The following is a 21621-nucleotide window of genomic DNA, read 5'->3' on the forward strand; positions in this document are numbered from 1 at the left end:
GTTAACTGACAAGTCTATGCGGCCGAGTTGATGGCCATGATTCCAGGTTTGAGATGGGTGGAGGAGATGAAACCACTCAGAGAGGTGATCTGCTCTGATTTCGGCTGCAGTGTTGAGTGGTGTGAAGAAGGGCAGGTCAGATAGGGGAGACTTGTTTGTGGAGATGATGGTGCTGTTAATGGGATTGCAGAGGATGGGAGTGGTGGTAGGCTTTTGCTGGGTTCCCGCCAAGGTGGGTGTGAAGGGTAAATGAGAAGGCCGATGTGGTGGCTAAGAGTGCTGTGAGAAGAGCGGGGGTAGATATTCAGATCCCGCTGGGCTGCAGGGAAGTCAAGTCCTTGATCCGGGCAAAGGGGCTTGATTTTTGGCAAATGGAGCGGGATGCTAGTGGGTAATGGGAGGCAATTTTATCTTGTGCATGGATCAGTAAAGGAAGAGGTGGAGAGAGAGGATTTAGGTGAGAGGCTGATGTGTGGAGTAGATAGGGAGAGATTATGTGACATGGTTAGTTAGAGAGGCTGGACGGTGTTGGGGTATGAGTGGTGTAGTGGGGGGAGGAAAGTGGTGTCTAGGGTTCTATGTTACTTTCTTAAAGGAACAGGACTAATGAAGCTAATTTTATGTAGTTAGCCCTTGACTGTCCTCACATTCCAGAACAATAATTGGCGCTGTATGCGCCGTAAAAGTTGGGTGTGATCCGCCAACCCAATCACAAAGAAGAGGAACTAAGCAGATGAGCGTGCTGAAAGTTATTGTAAAACAAGAGGAATGACAGTTGACATGAAATTAATCATGGAATAAGGTTCGTTTTTGTTCACGTTGCGACAAAAAAAACAAGAAATCTTTGCGTATATGCTGCAGTTAACGTTAGCAGCAAACCAACTTCACATGAAGGCGATCTAGCTAACGTAGCTAGCTAATTTTAGCCAATAAATATTGGCTATGGTGGGTTCATTTGACGAAATATATGTTTGTAGACATTATGTACGACTAGCTAGTTATTTCATGACAACTATGGACCTGAGGCACAGGAAACACCGGCTGGACCTGTCCAACCAAATTTTAATTGATGACACCATAGTTCAATTCCTGTACCAGGAGAACATTTTAAAGAGCCAGGTGGATGAGAATTCAGTCCCAAAAAAGCAACAAAAAGAAGACGTTGAGACTGCTGGATATCCTTCCCACCCGAGGTCCGCGGGCGTTGGGTACATTTCTGAATTCCCTGGAGGAAGAGTTTACTTGGGTGAGAGACAAGTTACTCCAGGATTTGGAGCAACCCAATGCACCTGGGCAAAAGTCCAACAGGTGAGTCTGTTGCCAAGTGTTTGACATCCAACTAACGTTAGGCTAGATTTTCAATGGCCATTCATTAGTACAGACAAAAGACCATAGAAATATAATAGGTAGCTAGAACCAACCAACATAGCTCAAACCAGTGCTGGGCTTGATGGTGCTGGTACTTATTTTTGAGTACAGGTACTGTTTATGTTTAGGTGAACTCTGGAATACTTTTATGCTAATATTCTATAAGACGTGCAGGAACTCGAGCAGTAGAACATTTGATGTGCCATAACTCCTGCCCAAGTCAAGCACTGGTTGTAACCATGGAAATATAATTACTATAAAGATTTTAACAATATTAATAATGTATCATCTTTTGTAAAGCACTTTTTACGATACACTTTTAGATTATTATTGTATAAAATACATAAACTTGATAATATAAAGAACAGAAATGTTCAAATAAAATATAACCATATCATGAAAGCAACAATTGGATAGAAGGGTAAGCCAGCCCATAGAGATTAGTCTTAAAGGCCTGCTTTAAATTCCCCAACATGTTGACCAGTCCTGAGATTGTCAGGGAGTTTCAAAGGCATAGTGCGTGAGTGGAAAGGCCCTTAATTCCCATAATTCTATGGTTCTAACATTTGTTTGCAGTTTTATGCCTATTACCCTGCAATATCTGTACAATAAGTGCAATATGTCTGCATAGTACACAAAAAAAAGTGGCTTTCCTTTGCACAAACAGTCCATAATACCATTCTGGTTTGGCGTCAACATGGCATCCGTCCCAAATTCTAACTCTTAAAAGCATAGAAATCCATTGTATTCTAAGAAACGAATCACATCTTCAAATGCTTTGTAAACAGGTGTAGACTAACTAGGGCTGTGACGATAACTGAATAAAATAACCATCAAAACCTTTTAAATTGGCCTACATTCATTTTAGAATGAACAAAACATTTTTTAACTTTATTTTCATGTAGATACATTTGACCTAATAGCAGGAGTTTTCACTAATGATTCTAATCAATTGTTTAGCTAAATTAGTCTATTAAAGGTTCTACATCTCCTCCTCTTTCCAACGGTCCTTTGATGTTCGAGCAGCTAATCGGCTAGATGCGCAGGGGGGTGTAGAGCGCTATAGGCTGTGGCGCTTCAGTACAAAAATATTTATTTTATCCAATGCACATTCTTTTTTTTAAAGTTTGGATTTGTCTGCAGTCAAGGTTGTTCTGGCTCTGAGGCCTATAATAGACTAATCAAAGCTGATCAGGCCCGGTCCTGGACGAATCTTCACAAAGTAGAATAGTGGCCTAGGCTATACAGTGTCGGCCCACAATGCACTTTTATGGATGCCCATGTTGTTAAAACTTCTTAGGGATCAAATCCCTTTAGCGGGATCAATTTGACAACATCCGGTGAAATGGCAGAGCGCCTAATTCAAATTAAATTACTATAAATATTTTATTCATGAAATCACAAGTGCAATACATAAAAATAAAGCTTAACTTCTGGTTAATCCAGCCACCATATTAGATTTCAAAAATCTCAGTGCTAGAGACGTCACTACAGAGATCCTGGTTCGAATCCAGGTTTTATCACAATCGGCCGTGATTGGGTGTCCCATAGGCGGCAAACACGTGTCCCAGTGTCGTCCGGATTTGGCCGGTGTAGTCCGTCATTGTAAATAAGAATTTATTAATTGAGTTTGAGTTTATTTTATTTTTACAGGGACAGGGCACATTAATCAACGTTTCAGTAAAAGTGCCGGTTTTAGCCAGCCGGCTAATTTTCAACCGGAGTCCCTGGTCAGGTTATTAAAAACAATTACAATATAGACAATCATTGAGCAGTGAGCACACGCAATTGACTTGCCTATAAAAGTTACATTTAAAAATGTAAATAACAATCAAACGCTCCTGTCATGATTTGAATCTTGTAAAAAGTAGATTTTCAGTAGCTTAGGCTATATTATTTCTCTCATTACGGCGTCCTCCTTGTAGAACACATGCCAATGCCACGGCCTTCGAATGACCACAGCATCAGGGTTTGTGACATTATGCTAGTAGTTCTGTAAAAGTGGGATAGAATCCATCAGACTTGGTTTGAATGAAATAGGACTGTATTTAAAAAATAAAAATTATATGCAGAAAAGTTGACAAGGTAGGCATATTTTTGTCGTGTCAATAGGAAAATGCGACATCCTCTCCAACCTGGCATTTCTTAATTTGATGATTAATATTTATAAGTAATAACATGAATGATAATAACGAAGTGCAATGGCTTGATTCAAATAGGTTTTATTAAGACACGTATCCATGTAAACAAGTGTGCAAACAGAATTGCGATCTCCCTTTTTTGAAACCCCCCTCTCTCATGAACTGTTATGACGATGTACAGTCGTGGCCAAAATTTGAGAATGACACAAATATGAATTTTCACAAAGTCTGCTGCCTCAGTGTCTTTAGATATTTTTGTCAGATGTTTCTATGGAATACTGTATAATTACAAGCATTTCATAAGTGTCAAAGGCTTTTATTGACAATTACATGAAGTAGATGCAAAGAGTCAATATTTGCAGTGTTCTTATTCAAGACCTCTGCAATCCGCCCTGGCATGCTGTCAATTAACTTCTGGGCCACATCCTGACTGATGGTAGCCCATTCTTGCATAATCAATGCTTGGAGTTTGTCAGAATTTGTGGGTTTTTGTTTGACCACCCGCCTCTTGAGGATTGACTACAAGTTCTCAATGGGATTAAGGTCTGGGGAATTTCCTGGCCATGGACCCAAAATATCAATGCTTTGTTCCCCGAGCCACTTAGTTATCACTTTTGCCTTATGGCAAGGTGCGACATCATGCTGGAAAAGGCATTGTTCGTCATCAAACTGTTCCTGGATGGTTGGGAGAAGTTGCTCTTGAAGGATGTGTTGGTACCATTCTTTATTCATGGCTATGTTCTTAGGCAAAATTGTGAAACTGAGCCCACTCCCTTGGCTGAGAAGCAACCCCACACATGAATGGTCTCCGGATGCTTTACTGTTGGCATGACACAGGACTGATGGTAGCGCTCACCTGGTCTTTTACGGAAAGCTTTTTTCCAGATGCACCAAACAATCGGAAAGGGGATTCGTCAGAGAACCCCAGTCCTCAGCAGTCCAATCCCTGTACCTGTTGCAGAAAATCAGTCTGTCCCTGATGTGGCTTCTTTGTCCAGGATCTAGTTGCGGAGGAAGGTGTCCAGTTCCAGGGTCCTTAGCTTCGTGATGAGCTTTGAGGACACTATAGTGTTGAACGCTGAGCTGTAGTCAATGAACAGCATTTTCACAGGTGTTCCTCTTGTCCAGGTGGGAAAGGGCAGTGTGGAGTGCAATAGAGATTGCATCATCTGTGGATCTGTTGGGGCGGTATGCAAATTGGAGTGGGTACAGTGTATCTGGCATGATGATGTTGTGTGCCATGACCACTCTTTCAAAGCATTTTATGGCTCTAGATGTGAGTGATATGGTGCGATAGTCATTTAGACAGGTTACCTTGGCATTATTGCGCACAGGGACTATGGTGGTCTGATTGAAATGTAGGTTATTACAGACTGGGTCAGCGATAGGTTGAAAAATGTAAGTGAGGACATTTGCCAGCTGGTCAGTGCATGCTATGAGAATGCGTCCTAGTAATTCTTCTGGCCCTGCCGCCTTCTGACTGTTAACCCATTTAAATGTCTTACTCACGTCGACTACGGAGAGCTTGATCTCAGTCATCCGGAACGGCTGGTGCTCTCATGCATTGTTCAGTGCTGCTTGCCTCGATGCAAGCATAGAAGGCATTTAGCTTGTCTGGTTGGCTTTTGTCACTGGGCAGCTCGTGGGTGGGATTCCTTTTGTAATCTGTGATAGTTTGCAAGGCCTGCCACATCTGACAAGCATCAGAGCCCGTGTAATAGAATTCAATCTTAGTCCTGTGTTGACGCTTTGCCTGTTTGATGGTTCATCGGAGGGCGTAACGGAATTTCTTATAAGCGTCCAGATTTGTGTCCTCCTTGAAAGCGGCAGCTCTAGCCTTTAGCTCTGTGCGTATGTTGCCTGTAATTCATAGCTTCTGGTTCGATATGGACATACGGTCATGTGGGGTGGGGGGACGTTGTCGATGCACTTATTAATGAAGCTAGTGACTGATGTGGTAAACTCCTCAATGCCATCAGATAAATCCCGGAACATATTCGAGTCTGTGCTAGCAAAACAGTCCTGTAGCTTAGCATCCGCTTCATCTAACCACTTCCGTATTGAGCATGTCACTGGTACTTAGTTTGAGTTTTTGGTTGTAAGCAGGAATTAGGAGCATAGAGTTATTGTCAAATTTGCCAAATGGATAGCTTTGTATGCGTTTCTGTGTGTAGATTAAAGGTGGTCTAGAGTTTTTTTTCCTCTCGCCTCAGGTTGCAAAGGTGACTGGCTGGTAGAAATGAGGTTAAATGGATTTCAGTTTTCCTGCATTCAAAACACTGGAGACTAGGAGCGCCGCCTCTGGATGAGCATTTTCTTGTTTGCTTATGGCCCTATACAGCTCGTTGACTGCAGTCTTAGTGCCAGCATCGGTTTGTGGTGATAAAATGACAGCTAGGAAAAATAGATAAACTCTCTTAGTAAATAGTATGTTCTACAGCTTATCATGACGTATTCTAACTCAGGCGAGCAGAACCTCGAGACTTCTACTAATTGGAATTCTGCGTGACACCACATTTCTTCTATTATAAACGCGATAGGCAGCACAGGCACAATGGCAGCACATTAAATGATGGTTATAGAGTGGACTACTCTGTTCTAAAGCCATCCTAGATTGTCCACATGTCAACAGCATCACAACCTTAAATGGTTGGCTCCAGAAATACGGCACAAACATAGTCTTTGGCACTTGATCAAGACGTGTAAACATCTCATTCTGGTGGATGTTTACTCTAGCTCTGTTTTGTTAAATCGATCCTCGTGTTTTTCTCTCGCATGCAACTTTTTGTGAATAAAAGGTCAGTAAACTCACTATAAAACCATCCTGGAGGTCACTGGCATCCGTGTCCTTATCTGAAGGCCATTAATATGACCAAAACACCATGGTTTTATTCAGTAAAATGTTTTTAAAAATGTATGCGTAGTTGGTATTACCAACTATTCATGAATTTATTTTTAAAAATCCCAAATTCTATTTAATGGAATTAAACTACGTGGTTTCCAGTAGCAGCTAGCTACTGCCAAAAATGACGTTGGTATGACGTTAGTCGACTGTGTTGTAATGCCTGCAGACTAGTGACCCAATAAGTAATGAGGACCAGAGGACTGAGGGCCACTACTACTTTTGTATAGGGCTGGGTGACATATCGAATGAATTCAAATTAATGTTAATGTTAGTTCCAATTGTGTCACAAGAATCTGGGTGTGTTTTTATGAGTTTTCTGTGTCTTTTTGGTCTAGTCTCCTTTGCTCTGTGTGCACTATGTACCTTCCCACTCTCACAGACACCAAGCCCATGCCACTCGCAACAAATGCGAAAGATAACTAATTCCTCTCTCACGACATGCAGTTTAAACTCGCTATTTGCATTTGAGGTTTGGTCCAACAGAATCGGTCATATTGACACCGAAACGCTCAGACATTATTTGACTGTAATAGATGACCTTTCTAACAATGCCCTTTTTTATATCTCAACTACCAAAATGTAGAACAGAGCAGACCCTACTAAAACGAGAATATCAATGAGCATGTTTTGGGAAATGTACGCTCAGTTTCTGCCGCGTGTGGTATTATGGTACCATGTATTATGGTACCATGGGGCGGCAGGGTAGCCTAGTGGTTAGAGCGTTTGTAAGGGTTTTCTTCTGGTGAAAGAGAGGCGGACCAAAATGCAGCGTGGTGGTTATTCATGTTTTTAATAAAGACGACTATACATGAACAGACTATACAAAACAAGAAAAGTGAAAACCTAAACAGTCCTATCTGGTGCAAACACAGAGACAGGAACAATCACCCACAAAACCCAACACAAAACAGGCTACCTAAATATGGTTCCCAATCAGAGACAATGACTAACACCTGCCTCTGATTGAGAACCATATCAGGCCAAACATAGAAATAGACAAACCAGACACACAACATAGAATGCCCACCCAGCTCACGTCCTGACCAACACTAAAACAAGGAAAACACATACGAACGATGGACAGAACGTGACAGCGTTGGACTAGTAACCGGAAGGTTTCAAGTTCAAACCCCGAGCTGACAAGGTACAAATCTGTTGTTCTGCTCCTGAACAGGCAGTTAACCCACTGTTCCTAGGCTGTCATTGAAAATAATAATTTGTTCTTAACTGACTTGATTTTAAATAAAATTCAAATGTACCACTAGGAGGTTTTTAGCCACATACGTTTGTGCTAGCTGTCTGGTGTATGTGTTTTTATAAATGTGCAATGAGCAAAATACACATATAAGGAATTGGCAACTCATTCTCATTCTGAGAAATAAGTTCTTATCCAGGTAAGACACTTGATTTCAACATCTAAAGAAAGTGAACAGGCGCTGTTGTTCAAACAGTTGGAGACGGACCAGAGGGTGTGTTCATCACAGTTCGAACTGTTCTACCTTGTTAGCAAGCAAACATATCCAAGTTGCCTAGATTTGAAATAAGAAGCACATGGGCTTGTGCTTGAGAGATTGTTAATTTTCTATAATGCCTGCTACAATAAATGTATTAGTCGATGTACATGGTTCTGGTTAAATTTGTTACAAAAATTGCATTTTCATGAAAAATAAACAGGTTAAACTCTTTTGTTAAAATATTACAATTATTAGTGGGTCTTATGGTTGTGGAAGGCTTATAGTTAGCCTAGGTATACTTTTTTTATCTTTAATTGTGCATTAAAGTTTATTTAGCGAACATTTACAAAATCGACATATACAGTATATCGTAAATCGGCCATAATAAAAATAAAATAAAAATGAAGAGTTTTTTGGGCCATATCGCCCAGCTATACTTTTGTATGAATAGTTTGGAAAAACAATATGTGTAGCTTTTTCTTTGGCACATACTAACCATATACAGGATGAAGCCTTCCTTTTTATTTTGAATGTACAGTATTCGTGTAGAAAAGGGAAGATGTCGAGGAAAAAGTCTGTTGTTTTTGGGACTGTCTAGGGCATGAGTGTGTCGAGTTTCTCGCAGGCCTGGTTTCCCTGAAAGCTGTTTTCATTCTCAGCGCTAGCACCGAGGTCAGGCACACACTGCATCCTCCTTTCTAGGAAAAATATTTAATCAAAGCCATTTGTCTGTTCTCTATTTCTCCCTCTCACCCTCCTGTCCTGACCCCCTCCCAGCTGTTCAGATTGTAATAAATAGATGTGGGGGGGTGGACAGGGAGGGGGAGAAAAGAGAAAAGAAGCTGCTCTCAGATTTCCTAGAAGCAGCAGCACAGAGAACTGAGTGCAAGTAGAGCGTTTCAGGTGGAGGAGAGGACGAGAGCCTTCACTTTCTATAGGCTTTTATTCTACTTGATTGAACACAGTGGGGAGAGTCTGGCGTTCTGAAAATGATCATTTAGCCTGAAAATGACTTCATGCATTTTATACAGGCGCCTCTCACTGAATCATTTGGCGTAATTCACATAAATGTATGGATGTGCTCTGCGGTTATCCCCAGCTTCCCCCGCTCCTGTTATAATGGCACAGAGGACATTGGTGGGTTGCCTTGGAAACCATGATGGTATTATGTTTTTCAATAACCCTTACCTCATCCCTGCTTCACTCGCTGCCCAGTACACACACACACACACACACACACACACACACACACACACACACACACACACACACACACACACACACACACACACACACACACACACACACACACACACACACACACACACACGGTTGTATTAAATACGTTTTATTGCCATCGGTGCATTTGTTTGGAACACATGCTGTCACTTCTTGTGCCCTCCTGCTCCTCTGCTGATGCAGTGACACAGAAGACATGCGTCCCTCTATCAGCTCTCAGGTTACCATGGTCTCTGGTCTCCACCAGTAAGGGATTCCTGTAAGCACCTGATTGGATAGATGCTGGTACTATATGTCCTCTCATCATAACTTAACATGTCGTTAGAGCAGAGGTGGGCAATTCCAGTCGTCGAGGGCCTGATTGGTGTCACAGTTCTGCCCCAGCTAACATACCCGACTCCAATCACCTAATCATGATCTTCAGTTTAGAATGCGCTTTGATGAATCAGCTGTGTTTGCTAGGGATGGAGAAAGTGTGACACCAATCAGGGCCTCGAGGACTGAAGTTGCCCACCCTTGCGTTAGAGCTTTACCTCTTCCTGCACTGCCTGCTAAGAGGCATGCTGTGTAGGTTCTCTCTTCCACAGAACAGCGTGTGACAGGAGAATTAGACTAGCTGTCTACCAGGGTTCCCATGAGGAACATTTGGTGCCGAACAACCTGACCGGCAAGATTTTTAATTTACCGGACATTTGAGAAATTTACCACATGTCCCATAAATTTACCGGACAACCATATGTATTGGGGGCGTAATGCATTAGGGGTGCAGACAAGGTGCTCAAAATACTTTTTTGTTTGTTTATTGTAAATCATAACAGAATAGAAATGAGCCTGTAAATAGAAATGTCTGCTAAAAATCATCTCTGCTAAAAATCAAATGAATATAATTTAAAAATAGAAAATAACATTTAGCCTAGAAGAACAAGTCACCTACACAGTAATAAAACACAACTTCAAAGTATAATATCACTTGTGAAAGACCTGTCTTGATGGCTATTTGCATTAACATTTGAATGAATAAATACCAAAACACAGCTGTTTTCAAATACAATCTAGGCCTCTCATTTAATTTAGCCTAGGCATGAACATTTTAATTAGGCCTAATCAACAAAGTGACAATTATAAAACCGGCAATCATTGAGAGCTTACTTTACAATGCTCTTGTGAAATGAGGCCCGCGCCATGCATTTATGAAAGCACATGCTTCCAAAGCTCAAATGACCTCTGTTTTTACAGGGCTTCTGGATGATGTTAAATGTTTATTGTAATTTGAAATATTGTGTGGTCGTGACATGCTCTTTCCATGACGTAGACTGACCAGGTGAATCCAGGTGAAAGCTATGATCCCTTATTGATGTCAGTTGTTAAACCCACTTCAATCAGTGTTGAAGAGGAGACAGGTTAAAGAAGTTTTTTTTAAAGCCTTGGGACAATTGAGACATGGATTGTGTGTGTGCCATTCAGAGGGTGAAGGGGCAAGACAAAATATTGATGTGGTTTTGAATGAGGTATGGTACGCTGCTAGGTTTTTCCCCGCTCAACGGTTTCCAAGTGTATCAAGAATGGTCCACCAGCCAACTTGACAACTGTGGGAAGCATTGGAGGCAACATGGGCCAGCATCCCTGTGGAACACCTTGGTCCTAATGTTTGGTGCACATGGCTTATTGATAGCAGCTGTTTCCTAATATAGGTAGTTGGCTGCCGAGTGATTGCAACTCTCTGATGTGAATAGTTGGCAACGATATTCTGTTACCAAGTGCTACTGAATAAGCTCAATTGGAGTGCACCAATTGCGTCATTATTCTAGTCTATCAATCCGTTTCAAATCTTTACACTATACAGTTGAAGTCGGAAGTTTACATACACCTTAGCCAACTACATTTAAACTCAGTTTTTCACAATTCCTGACATTTAATCCTAGTAAAAATTCCCTGTCCGTTAGGATCACCACTTTATTTTAACAATGTCAAATGTCAGAATAATAGTAGAGTGATTTATTTCAGCTTTTATTTATTTCATCACTTTCCCAGTGGGTCAGAAGTTTACATACACTCAATTAGTATTTGGTAGCATTGCCTTTAAATTGTTTAACTTGGGTCAAACGTTTCGGGTAGCCTTCCACAAGCTTCCCACAATAAGTTGGGTGAATTTTGGCCCATTCCTCCTGACAAAGCTGGTGTAACGGAGTCAGGTTTGTAGGCCTCCTTGCTCGCACATGCTTTTTCAGTTATGCCCACAAATGTTAAATGGGATTGAGGTCAGGGCTTTGTGATGGCCACTCCAATACCTTGACTTTGTTGTCCTTAAGCCGTTTTGCCACGACTTTGGAAGTATGCTTGGGGTCATTGTACATTTGAAAGACCCATTTGCGACCAAGCTTTAACTTCCTGACTGATGTCTTGAGATGTTGCTTCAATATAGAGGTCGACCGATTATGATTTTTCAACACCGATACCGATTATTGGAGGACCCCAAAAAAAAAAAAAAGCCGATGCCGATTACATTTTTATTTATTTGTAATAATGACACTTACAACAATACTGAATGAACACTTATAACTTAATATAATTACATCAATAAAAATCCATTTAGCCTCAGGTCTAAATGGCTCCTCGTGGAGTGCAATCAGAGGCAGGTGGTTAGAGCGTTGGACTAGTTAACTGTAAGGTTGCAAGATTGAATCACGGAGCTAACAAGGTAAAAATCTGTCGTTCTGCCACTGAACAAGGAGTTATCCCACCGTTCCTAGGCCGTCATTGAAAAGGAGACTGTGTTCTTAATTGACTTGCCTGGTTAAATAAAGGTGTAAACAAAAAAAGAATTGTCCAAATCGGTGTCCAAAAATACAGATTTCCGATTGTTATGAAAACTTGAAATCGGCCCTAATTAATCAGCAATTTTGATTAATCGGTCGACCTCTACTTCAATATATCCACATTTTCCCACCTCATGATACCATATATTTTGTGATGTGCACCAGTCCCTCTTGCATCAAAGCACTCCCACAACATGATGCTGCCACCCCCATACTTCATGGTCGGGATGGTGTTCTTCGGCTTGCAAGCCTCCCCCTTTTTCCTCCAAACATAACAATGGTCATTTTGGCCAAACACACTATTTTTGTTTCATCAGACCAGAGGACATTTCCCCAAAAAGTATGATCTTTGTCCCAATGTGCAGCTGGAAACCGTAGTCTGGCTTTTTTATGGCGGTTTTGGAGCAGTGGCTTCTTCCTTGCTGAGCGGCCTTTCAGGTTATGTCGATGTAGGACTCGTTTTACAGTGGATATAGATACTTTTGTACCCGTTTCCTCCAGCATCTTCACAAGGTTCTTTGCTGTTGTTCTGGGATTGATTTGCACTTTTCGCACCAAAGTATGTTCATCTCTAGGAGACAGAACGCGTCTCCTTCCTGAGTGATATGACGGATGCGTGGTCCCATGGTGTTTATACTTGTGTACTATTGTTTGTAGAGATGAACTTGGTTCCTTCAGGCGTTTGGAAATTGCTCCCAAGGATGAACCAGAATTGTTGAGGTCAACAATAATTTTTCTGAGGTCTTGGCTGATTTCCTTTGATTTTCCCATGATATCAAGCAAAGAGGCACTGAGTTCGAAGGTAGGCCTTTATATACGTCCACAGGTACACCTCTAATTGACTCAAATTATGTCAATTAGCCTATCAGAAGCTTCTAAAGCCATGACATCATTTTCTGGATTTTTCCAAGCTGTTTACCAGCACAGTCAACTTAGTGTATGTAATCTTCTGACTCACTGGAATTGTGATACAGTGAATTATAAGTGAAATAATTTGCCTGTAGACAATTGTTGGAAGAATTACTTGTGTCATACACAAAGTAGATGTCCTAACCGACTTGCTAAAACTATAGTTTGTTAACAAGAAATTTGTGGTGGTTGGAAAGACAAGTTTTGATGACCCCAACCTAAGTGTATGTAAACTTCCGACTTCAACTGTACATGACACGGGCGGCATGTGGTGATCTTGCCTAAGGCGGCAGCAGAACTCCGAGGATGGGGCCGGACTAACAGTTTGCCTCAAATTTACTTGCATTTGTGCCCAACCTTGGCCTGCTCAAAGTGAGCCGCTGCTGTTGGGAAGTCAACACTGTCAAACTCCTTGGAGCAGCTTGCGATGTGAGATGGTGAGATCAGCCTCGTTACTTTGTCCTCAAGAAGACGCCATCTTTACTCTGTTTTGGAGAAAGAATCCCCTCTCGCCGGGCGTACTGGAAACAGGGATAATCAACGCAATCTTCGCCAATTTTTATCCATTCAGGGTACACTTAGCTGAAGTCCCCTATGAGGACCTTGTCTTTTGCTTGAGTAAAAATAAATGGCACACTATCGACACTAATTTCCAAGAAGCTTGAAGATTTATTAGCCTATGAAGTATATTTGCCTTTGAAGGTAGAGTAAATGGACTGGCATTTCCATCAATTAATTGAATCCATTGCCAACTAATAATAAAACTTTTTTTCTTGTCTCTGACAATTTGGCCAGCAACATGATCTGCTTTTCATTTTTTTTATCGGCCAAAAGCCAGCATTTACCGGCTAACGGAAACCTTGCCGCCTACTTTATCATGTACAGGAGGCTATGGCTAAATGGGAGCAGATTTGAAGATGTTTGACTAAAATGTTTCTTCTCCCACTGTTATTCACCTGTTGCCATGGTGATCAGATATGACCATCGAACATGATCTCATCTAGATTGTCCCTTTTATCTCCTGTGCCATTGAAAACATGTTATTATCGTACACCGATTACCAAGATGACAACCTTCACAGTGGTACAACCCTAGCAAATAGATTGTAGTGTGTTGGTAGAAGGACCCTATCTATTTGGCATGTTTAGGGCATTGTAAAGTGAGAGTAAAAAATATATTATTGCTAAGTCCTTGTAGCTTGTTCTTAGAAGGCCCTTATCGAGGCTATTTGGCACGTTTAGCCAGGGCATGATAACGTGAGAGTTTAACTGTGTTCTTCATTGTAGCTTGTTCTTAGGGGCTTAGCTATTTGTCTCATGGAGGGTATAGTGTAAGTTAAAGCTGTAAAAATGGAAGGCATTGCATAGTGAGAGTTGACGCTGAGGCCATAGTGGCTGTGGCCTGATAAAGAGCAGTAAATTCATGCTGAGACAGGCTGAGAGGGAGAGCGCCTTGTGCTGCTGCCTTGTTTCCGTTGCCAAGGGTGGCCCCCCTCTCCTTTAGTGCCTGCTGTCTGCTTTCCAGGAATCTTGGCAGGAGGAGTGTCTTCCCGTTCAAACTGTGAAACATTAAAGTTAGAGGCCCGCTGCTCCACTCAGTGGTAGCCAGGCGACCAATCACACGGCCAGGACTAGGGCTGTGGCGGTCATAACATTTTTGTCAGCCGGTTATTGTCCTGCAAAAGACTTCCTGTCTCAAGATTAATTGACCGTTAGTTAACATAAACAGGTTTAGCATCTCCAGGCCTCCACACATACAAGCTGCCTTTGGTACATCTACATTTAACAAGTATAATAAATACATTTAATATACACCATCACAATAAATCCATTATTTATTTTAGTCCGGTCAAAAGAGAAATTATGATATGAAGAAAATTAATTTCAGGTGAACAGAATGAGTTGAATAGAATGAAGGATATTTTTCCCATTACAGAGCCAGTGTGCAAGAGTGGCTATGGGGTGGCAGGTACCCTAGTGGTTAGAGCGTTGAGCCAGTAACCGAAAGGTTGCTGGATTGGATCCCTGAGCTGATAAGCTAAAAATCTGTCATTCTGCTCTTGAGCAAGGCAGTTAACCCACTTTTCCCTGGGCGCCGACGACGTGGATGTAAGTTAAGGCAGCCCCCCGCACCCTTTTCATCTGGGACCAGGGAAGTGGAAAAAAATTACATCTGTATACACTCAAATAGTGAATTGAGGCCCTGTGCCTTCCCGCCAGTTCGTTTTGTAGGCTACTTCTGTTTTTATAGCAGAGCATGTGCTTAATATGAGCAGCTGAGAAGTAAATATAAGAAGTTATTTCACTCCACTCACCAACCACTGTTTGAGGAGCATGCTTCTGGCTGTAAACAGGTGAAATATCTCCCAAACTATGTTTGCCTTTGTCTCGCCAATCTTGTACCTGCAGTTACCCAGTGCTTCATTTGGGAAACCAAGTGAAATCTGTTTGGGAACATCAATAGTAACAGGTTCAACAAAATATACTTCACTGACCTGCCTGCTCAAGAACGGAATAAAGGAGAGCAAGAAGAAGATGGAAATGCATGGTGGTGAGATTCTGTATAGCTGAAGGTAATGTCACTCAATTAATTATGGAAATATAAAAACAATCCATATTACTAGACTATTCAAATACAAAATCACAAATTGTATGCTAACTGTAAGCAGCCCTTTACAATCAATGAACCAACAACATGGCCTAGGGCTATACATTCTCTCCCAGACTCATGGGTAGACATTTTGGAGTGTAGCACAATGTAACCAGTCCATCCAGTATGCGTCGTGCTTGACTTGGGGTGGAAGAAGTACAGTAGCTTTGTTTTCAAGTCGGTCCATTTGACTATTTTCAGCGAAATTCACAAAGGACATTACGCTATAGAGACCTCCTGATTTATTTACTGTTAGTGTTTTATACACCATTTTCCATTACTTCTCCATGCCATTTAACCACCTTTCATTATTGTAGCCTACATTATTGACACTGGAAAGCTGCTGTGTCTGATCTCATGTAGACCTGCCCCCTTACGTTGTGCCCTTCGAGGCACTTAGCCCCCCCACATAGAACTGCACTGTTAGTCGCATGTTGTCGACATGCTTGGCTGTTTCAACAGCAAATCATTTTGTCTTTGTAGAACAATTCCCTCATTAAATAAGTCCGGGATCAAATGGATAGGGTAGGCAACGTCAAAGCAAGGTACAGTTGCATATGCATTGTCAGAGTGGTTAGAGGGACAATCGAGCCCTAAGTACCAGACCATTAGTACCTGAGTACCACGCCATTAGAACCTGATGGAGGAACAATAGAGCCCTGAGTACCAGACCATTAGGACCTGATGGAGGGACAATAGAGCCCTGAGTACCAGACCATTAGGACCTGATGGAGGAACAATAGAGCCCTGAGTACCAGACCATTAGGACCTGATGGAGGAACAATGAAGCATGAGTACCAGACCATTAGGACCTGATGGAGGAACAATAGAGCCCTGAGTACCAGACCATTAGGACCTGATGGAGGAACAATAGAGCCCTGAGTACCAGACCATTAGGACTTGATGGAGGAACAATGAAGCATGAGTACCAGACCATTAGGACCTGATGGAGGAACAATAGAGCCCTGAGTACCAGACCATTAGGACCTGACTGAGGAACAATGAAGCATGAGTACCAGACCATTAGGACCTGATGGAAAGACAATAGAGCTTGAGTACCATGCCATTAGGACCTGATTGTCGTCAGTATGTTGGGTACTACAAAGGCTCAACGGTTAAGTGGATTTTTATTGTGGTAATGACTCACGACTGCCAGTGTGGCGGTAATACTGTCACTGCAACAGCCCTAGCCAGGACCAGCTTAAATGTTTTATTTCAACAATTATTAATGGGGATCACGTGACCCTTGAATGAGATGGCCGCATGAACTAAGAGCTCAAGTTAAACTTCTTTAGCGGCTACAAAAGACGACATTACAGGGGACATTTTTACCCGGACTCGAGCATTAGCGGCAGAAAAAGCCTCCAAGAAGCAGCAAGCTTCAGAAAAAGCTAGCGCCATTAGCCAGGAGCAAGAGGACCCCCCTCCCCCAGGCCCAACCAATGCCAACCTCGCACTCTGTCGAAGACATCCTTTCTGAGCTGAGATTCCAATGTACAGAACTCCACATCAAAGTAGATGGCATTAACTCTCGCCTCAGTGTGATAGGGGGCAAGGTGACAACCCTGGAAAATGCTTTGCCTGACATCAACAACAAGAACCATCAATGCGGGGCACCTGGATGAGGCAGAGGGGTGAATCCTATCCATGGAAAACTCACTGACAGACGCCATGGAAACAATAGCATATGCTAAAAAGAAAATAGAGCATCTGGAAGAGAACAGAGGACCTGGAAAACGGGGGGAGAAGGAATAATTGTGTTCTATTAAATCTGGGCGAAAAAGAAGAGGGAAACATGCCACTGATCCGCTACCTGCCAGACAAACTTCGAGTGGCTCCACCTGTCCACCGACAGGCCCATAGAACTGGAGAGAGCTCACTGAGCACTGAGGCCCCCACCAGCAGCCCAATCACCATACATTTCCCGAGATTCACCGACAAGGAACGAGTCCTGCAGGCGGCGCAAATCAACACCATGTCAGTGGAAAACGCCAAACTCACTTTACACCAGGACCTGTCAGCTGGAAAGCACCGAGAGTTTGACGAGGTGAAGAAATACTCCATTGACTGAAGCATCTTCAGGGGATTTAAATACCCAAACGAGCTCAGGATTCTTCACCAAGGAGCCCTGCGACACTTCAAAACTCCCGAAGAGGCAAAAAGTTTTTTGAAAAACAATCCTGGTCACTGAGAAATGGACCAATGACTAAAAGCGATTACTGTTATTACTAAAGGAGGTAAGACAACATATAGCCGCCATCCAAAGACCCAACCGCCCCGCTAAATGTCATTATAGCCGTCTAATTTACATTTATTTTAGCTGAGAGGGATAGGCTCTACAGCATAACCTAGGCCTACTAATGTTTCAGCCTACTTTTATTTCCCTTTTTTTTAAACTATTATTATTTGTAGTTATCATTTTCACATAAGCCTCCACCATTGATAGTTGATTTGTGTCGATTTAAGACACATTTACAGACCTAACGAGAAGCTCAATGTGTATTCTGTTGAAATTATGTTTTAATGAAAACAAACCATTTATCCTATAGATCCCTCCTAAGGACTTGCCCCAACATTTCTGTTTTATTTGGTCCTAACGATTAGCCCTATGACTTTTGGGGGAGATATATGTAGGCTGGGCTATTGATTTTATTTTCTCCCGCTTTTTTAATGTGGTCTGGACAGGGGCTACGTTATCACTTACTCAATGCAGGGTGGAGAGGATGAGGCATTTCTTTGGTGGGGATGGGGAGACGTTGTGCGTTGCCAACTGTTCCCGGTTTGATGTTTTGTTTTTCGGGACACAGAATTGAGACTGAGCGTGGCGGTAATAGATCCAACATGTCGAGCTGTTTGGGAACTCATCTGGGCTGTTCAGAGATTGTTCTTTTATGTACACCATTTATTTTTTATTTTGTGATCGCAGCTGTAACTATTATCCACCTTTACCCAGAGATGACTTGCACTGGAGTTCGATGACTGTTCGATGACGTTGACTCGTACCTTAAATCTATTGACATGGAACTGCCATGGACTAGGTCATGCAATAAAACATAACTAGATACTATGTGCCCTAAAAAAGGAAAAAGCAGACATTGCACTATTACAAGAGTCACATCTCTGTGATGCCGAACATGCCAAACTCCGCAGAGCTTTGGTGGGACAGGTGTATTTCTCATCTTTCAAATCAGAGGTACTAATGGTACTTATCCAAAAGAATGCTCCATTCATAATTGACAAAACCATACCTGATCCGGAGGGGAGATTTATTTTAATTGGTTGTCCATACAGTGACCATCTTAAACATATACGTGTACAAACGGACCCATAGCACTTTCAGATCACGCCTTTGTCCACCTCCGCTTTGACCTCTGCAGAAACATTCCGAAGTCAATCGAAGCGTTCCATACATTGGTAACTACATGGATAGACAACTACACACAAGACAACAAAGACTCTCCTGTTTCTCCGGCCACAATGTGGGACGCTGCCACAGCCACACTGAGGTCATCTAATTGCATGTGCTTCCTCTAAGAAAAAAGCTATGGAAGCACACAGACTAGATCTCGAGAGGGAGCTGGAACGCTGTGAAAAAGTACATAACCAGACAGCACCTCCCTGAGTCAACTTAAAGCAGCCAAAGCCAAACTGAACTTGGACTACACTCAGGAGATAAAATAGATACTAAACAGAAATACCGTGAGTATAGCAATAGACCCAGTAGATTGCTTTGCTTACCAATTAAAAAAAGAGCAGTCAGAGCGTACAATCATGGCTATCCGAACAGCAGAGGACGAGGTCACATATGACCCAAAAAAGATCAATTTAACTTTTCATGATTTTTACTGCAAACTATATACCTCTGAGAGAAAACACACGGAACTCCACTTTCCTAGAGGGAATCTCACTACCTAAACTATCAGAGACCAATCAAAAAGATTTAAACTCCCCCTTCACTCTTGAGGAGATCCTGGAGGCAATTACCTCCATGCCACCTAATAAGTCCCCAGGCCCAGATGGATTCCCCAGAGAGTTCTACAAAGCTTTTTGGCCCCAGCTCATCCCTATCTTCATGCCAATGCTGGAGGATTTTTGCAAAAACTGAGTTCTCCCAGACTCAATGCACACAGCTAGCATTAGTGTTGCTCAAAAAAGACAAGGACCTTCTATCCTGCTCATCCTTCCGGCCCATAAGCTTGTTGGATTTCGACTACAAAATAATTACCAAATTGCTCGCCAAAAGACTAAACACTTCATCCCAAAATAATAAAAGCGGACCAAACTGGATTTATTAGAGACAGGTACTCTTCTGATAACATTCGCTGTCTTTTTTTGATATTATAGATCTAGTAAACGCACAGAAGACCCCTGTCCTGCTGGCTTCACTGGATGCTGAGAAGGCGTTTGACAGGATGGAGTGGAGCTTTCTGTTTTCAGTCTTAGAAAAGTTCAATATGGGCCCAAACTTTATTAAATGGATTAAGTCCCTATACTCTCATCCAAATGCCATGGTGACTACTAATGGACTGAACTCTGACAGATTCCCTTTGGGACGGGGCACAAGACAAGGGTGCTCGTTGTCCCCCCTGCTCTACTTGTTGGGGGCGGAGCCTCTGGCAGAGCTGATAAGGAGCAATCCAAGTATTATGGGTGTTTCTGCAGGCGGCCTGCAGCACAAGATTTCGCTCTACGTGGATGATGTCTCGCTCTACATATCCAACCCTGAGAATTCCCTCCCATTTTAGACAGTTCAGTATGGCAAGTTTTCAGGATATAAGATACATTTGAACAAATCCACTGTTTGCCCTCTCAATCTTACACTCACCAGCTCTATGAAGACTCTCTGTTCATTCCAATGGAAAACACAGGGGTTTCAATACCTTGGGATTTTCGTAACACCAGATCTGAATAGCTTTTTGATGGAAAATTATCTTCCACTCCTGGATCGAATCAAGAACGATCTCCAATCCTGGATCTCCCTCCCAATTTGCTTAGTCAGAAGAATTAATGTCATCCGTATGAACATCCTCCCTAGATTGAACTATTTATTTCAGATGCTCCCATGCTCCCTAGATTGAACTATTTATTTCAGATGCTCCCATGCTCCCTAGATTGAACTATTTATTTCAGATGCTCCCATGCTCCCTAGATTGAACTATTTATTTCAGATGCTCCCATCCTCCCTAGATTGAACTATTTATTTCAGATGCTCCCATGCTCCCTAGATTGAACTATTTATTTCAGATGCTCCCATGCTCCCTAGATTGAACTATTTATTTCAGATGCTCCCATCCTCCCTAGATTGAACTATTTATTTCAGATGCTCCCATGCTATCTCCCAGTTTCCTTTTTCAAAACAACTAACCAAGGCATCACCAAATTTATTGGGGCAATAAAAATCCTATGATCAAGTTCTCCACTCTATCGAAACCTGAATCTAAGGGTGATCTTGCCCTTCCCTCCCTTCAATTGTACTACTGGTATGCCCAAATCTGCAACATGCTAACATGGATCACAAACAGACAAGACTCAACGTGGATTCAGATAGAAGCCCAATCCTGTGGTTCATTGCCCCTAAGCTCAATTATATTCATTAATAACTTTAGTGAAGTGGGCAACCCAGCCAAAACCTTTTGTGATTTACAGCACCCTACTAGGGTGGAGAGACTGAGAAATACCTGTGCATTTCCTCCCAAATATCTTCTCACTCGCCTATAGTATGCAACCCAGGCTTGCCAAAAGCCCTGAGTAATGCCAACTTGAATCTTTTTCATCCTCTAGTAATCAGGACCTTTTCAGATCTATTTCATCAGAAAACCACTTCACTGAAATCCTTTCAAGAGCTCTGCAGTGAATTCAATGTGCCAAGATCCATTTAAAAAAAAAACATCTTCAAATTAGATATGTAATTTCCTCATTTACTTCCAAGAGGGGATTTAGAGCTTAGCTGAATGAAGTTGAAACCCTTCTTGCTACAGCACAGTCCATTAAAGGCTAAATCTCCTATCTATAGACTTCTTTCTGAGAATAATCTGAAGAATAATCTGGGAAAAGGACCTTGGTCTGACTATCAGTGATGAGGTATGGGCGGAGGTTTGCGACAGGGTATATATATACTACTCCTCTACTAATGTAAAAAT

General features: G+C 42.0%; 1 protein-coding gene across 1 annotated transcript in view; it reads left to right on the forward strand.

The window, feature by feature from the left end:
* The first annotated feature begins 902 nt into the window (after window positions 1–902).
* The window catches only part of LOC118365886 (death domain-containing protein CRADD-like), a 31866-nt gene continuing 11147 nt past the window's right edge, over window positions 903–21621 (forward strand). The window contains exon 1 of the mRNA XM_035748188.2: window positions 903–1308. Within this exon, the coding sequence (XP_035604081.1) occupies window positions 1284–1308 (25 nt within the window). The 5' untranslated portion in view covers window positions 903–1283. The remainder of the gene's footprint in view (window positions 1309–21621) is intronic.

This window comes from Oncorhynchus keta, chromosome 33, assembly GCF_023373465.1.
Source record: "Oncorhynchus keta strain PuntledgeMale-10-30-2019 chromosome 33, Oket_V2, whole genome shotgun sequence".
Classification (NCBI taxonomy): domain Eukaryota; kingdom Metazoa; phylum Chordata; class Actinopteri; order Salmoniformes; family Salmonidae; genus Oncorhynchus; species Oncorhynchus keta.